At 44.0% G+C, this 3691-nt stretch overlaps 1 protein-coding gene across 2 annotated transcripts in view; it reads right to left on the bottom strand.

Annotated features, from left to right (window-relative positions):
- Positions 1 to 1189: 1189 nt before the first annotated feature.
- LOC147626992 (uncharacterized) overlaps positions 1190 to 3691 on the bottom strand; it is a 7503-nt gene continuing 5001 nt past the window's right edge. Inside the window, exon 2 of one of the 2 annotated variants that reach the window (XM_086815573.1) lies at positions 1190 to 3415. In XM_086815573.1, the coding sequence (XP_086671699.1) occupies positions 1329 to 3398 (2070 nt within the window). In that variant the 5' untranslated portion in view covers positions 3399 to 3415 and the 3' untranslated portion in view covers positions 1190 to 1328. The remainder of the gene's footprint in view (positions 3416 to 3691) is intronic. The other variant, XM_086815572.1, reaches the window with a different exon arrangement.

Raw genomic sequence — 3691 nt, 5'->3', positions numbered from 1 at the left:
AGCAAAAGGGACCTTTAACTCATCAACATACTTCATGAAAAGCTCATTGGGGAGCCCATATTCCCATCACGGACTTTTCCCTTTAGGCAAATGATTCAACACAGCTTCCACCTCATCCTTAGAAATATCTCTTTCCAATTCATTTGCTGAAACATCTAATACCTGGTGAGACGAACCAAGTTTAACAAAGACTCTCTAGCTGCTGCAATGACATCAGGAGATATGACCTCCTGCTGTGGACCCAACAAATGGCGATAAAAGTCCATAACCACGTCTAGAACACAAGAAGGATTAGTAATCAATTCTGCTTACCTATCTTGCATCTTGACAATATTCTCACATGCATGCTTTTGCTGCAAACGAGCAAAGAACATATGTGACTGACAATTAGAATCCATTAGGGCATCCATTTGAGCCATAAGCTATATCTCACATATTGATTCTCATGAAATGCTACAACCTGATGGGACAACCAATCAATAGCTATCTCAATTCTTCTAGGGCAAGAATTGTCCTCTTGAACCACCTGGTTCAAATCAACCAATAACAATTCTAGGTTCCGCAACTTCACCCTAGAATATAATACATTATGAATCACATACTTGGGAACAAGATTTTGAATATTGAACATACAACACTTCGAAGTTGACACCCCAATAGAGATTACATGGCCCCGAAAGTTTTGTAACACGTGAAACATAAAGTGATGGAAAATAGTATGCTCCAAGAAAGTCTGGTTAACCTTAAGAGGAGCCTTTCCCAATAATGTCCTATAAGCATCCACAGAATGGCTATGCATCTCCAATACCAACCGGGAAGTGATCTGACAAAATATGATTATATTCCACCTGCATGGACAATATCTCTGGCAAAAACAAATCATGCTGGCAAATATACATTCGGTCCAGATGAGCTCTTGTACCCACATATTGTTTTTGAGAGGCATATGTAGATCCTCTCTCATGCGGGTGTAGCAATGACCACATATCTTGTTTTAAAACTTGATTGGCAAACACATTCCAGCTGAGCCTCTCTGTCCCATCTATAATAGAGTGTGGTGTAGAAGCATGCTTCGGTAATTCACATACATTAAAATGGCCCAACACAAAGCAAAGCTTAGCGTTGCACAAACACAATAAATCGTCCCATAACTGACGAGGTTGTATCGCCATACTTGTCACGATATCTACAACAAGTTCATGACACAATATTTACAACAAGTACGTGACACGTGAACTTACGGTTGGGGATTCCCGACAGTGCTTTAGTTCAAAGCCTTCTGAGGATAGCAATTTAGCAAAGCCCTTCAAACCTTCTAGAGAAGACCACTAATTTAAAAAATCTCTACATTTTACACATAACACGCCGATCTTGGTCAGCCGAGACCATGATGCGCACACCATGATGCGCACACAAGCCCAACATCGTCGCATAAGCCCACGACCGTCGAGATCCTGCCACAGTCTGTACACAAGCAATGGAAGTAAGACGATGCAAGGAGTTCCGCCCACAACCATTGTGGACACCATGTTAACCTGGTATTTGAAAATAGGAGGCAGCACAGTGAAGCCCGCGGCAGCAAATGCGCCGAGGGCACAGGCCATGGAGAGTTCAAGGAAGATGATGGCGATGAACAATGATTGACGAAGGTACAGAACAGTGATGGTTATGAAGGCCTTTCCCGACCTTGAGATGACGGCCACCAGGCAGGCGATGATGGTGGCAATGGCAAAGCTGAAGGAGAGGCTGTTAAAAACCCAGAATGCACGTAGGCCGACGTGCTGTTGAACGGCAGCATAGGACTGGAATTGGTCCGGAAGAGAGACCGGAGTCGGAAGGGGAGGGAGGTTGTAGTAGTACATGTAGCTCAGCGGTGGCTGAAGCCACCCGGCAAAGGAGATACTAGCGATCAAGGCAGCGCCCACCAACACTGAATTGGCAACGTCCACATATTCCTTCCGTTCTCTATACGGTCCCTTCAGGTACCTTTGGACATCCTTTTGATCCTCCATCGCGTGTTCAACATCTGCATGCTGCTTCTCGTGGGCATGCTGTAATGCAGTCTTCCCACAGCTGTCGTGAATATTTGCCAACAGCTTCTTGCCAAACATCGGATTCTGGAATAGCTCCCGTACCGCATCTACGTCACCAAATATTGCGGCCCAATGCAAGGCAGTTTGGCCATCAACTTTCTTGTTAATGCATGCTTCTGGGCCGTATTGCTTGAGGCTATGTCGATCAATGAACTCTGCAATATCTACTCTAGATAAATGTAGAGCAAAATAAATAGGTGGCATTTTTTCAGCTATTTCAGAAGCCCTTAGAGAAGACCCAAAGTAGCGACTGTACGACTCCTCTAACAATTTTCTATCTTGATCTGTACTGTCGACAGAGAAATAAACCTTCATCCACCTGCAGGTGTCCTCATCACTTACCAAGTGATCTTTTGGGTTCAGATTCATGAGCTCTTCTGCCAACCCCATGTCTTTTTGTAAAAAGAGAGCGATGTAGAGAGGAGTCCTCCCCTTATCATCTGCTTTACTGAAATCAGCTCCCGATTTTGCTAGAGCACTCAAGACATCTTTTTTGCCCGCACCTTTCACGGCATAATGCAGCGGCGTAGAACCGCACGCATCACATGCTAATGAACTTGCCTTTGCCTGAAGCAGTATTTCAACATTCTTCTCATGACCTATCTCTGCAGCATAGTGCAAGGGCGTTCTCCGCTGCTCACCTCGCACATCCGCAATATTCTTCTCATGACCCGTCTCTTCAGCATCGTGCAACGGTGATCTCAGCTGCTCACCTTCATTTGAAACATTCTCTTCTTCATTTGTAGAAACATTCTTGCGCAAGGGCTCTAACATGGTTTGAATTGAGATTCCACGATCTGAACCAAGGGACCGAGCTGCTGCATGCAGTGCTGTGTCCCCTCTATTGTCTTTCTTGAGAATGTATTCGATCTTTGCATCATTCTCCTTCACTGCTCCAAGGACCTCCTTCACCACTGATTCATGCCCTTCCCGTGCCGCAACGTGCAGGACAGTGCCCCCTTTGAATTTTTCTCCCCACTGACTTTCCAACACTGGCTTCACTATGGCATGAACATTAGCATCATGCTCTTCAATCAAGCATTTGGCTATAGATACGTGCCCATGTACTGCTGCCCAATGCAAAGGTGTGAGGCCATGATCATCCTCTAGATCTATATTGATATCCTTTCCCAGCTCCTGGCCCGTCTTAATCAGCAACTTCAGATTCGCCGAAACCATGCCTTTCTGGATAGCCTTGTGCAGCACATGTTCTTGGTTGAGATCGAAATGCTTTACCAATTCATCTATCTTGTCTTTGCCCTTCGTTGTAGCAGCCATCTTAAGGAGGGATTCAAGATCATGCATTTTCTATGGCGTATGTTCTGCAAAAAGAAACGGACTGCCTTTAATGTAAATGATGGCTGCCAAACCAGTGCCAAATTCAATATATGTACTTAAAAAATTTATGGCAATGTGCCAAGTTACCCCATCCTATTCTTAACAAAGTTACGCTTGCAAGTAAAAATATATAAACTCATTTATCATGTGATGAATTTTGCAATTTACACTCACTTCCAACAACCGTTGACAATTATTAAATCCATGGTCTTGTATGTTGTATATCGACATAACGTGGTGTATATTAAGATAATAAGTTG

Source organism: Cibotium barometz, chromosome 21, assembly GCF_041138505.1.
Source record: "Cibotium barometz isolate CiBa-2024 chromosome 21, ASM4113850v1, whole genome shotgun sequence".
Taxonomy (NCBI): domain Eukaryota; kingdom Viridiplantae; phylum Streptophyta; class Polypodiopsida; order Cyatheales; family Cibotiaceae; genus Cibotium; species Cibotium barometz.
The sequence above is the reverse complement of the archived record's forward strand: the minus strand, read 5'-3'. Positions and strand labels throughout refer to the sequence as shown.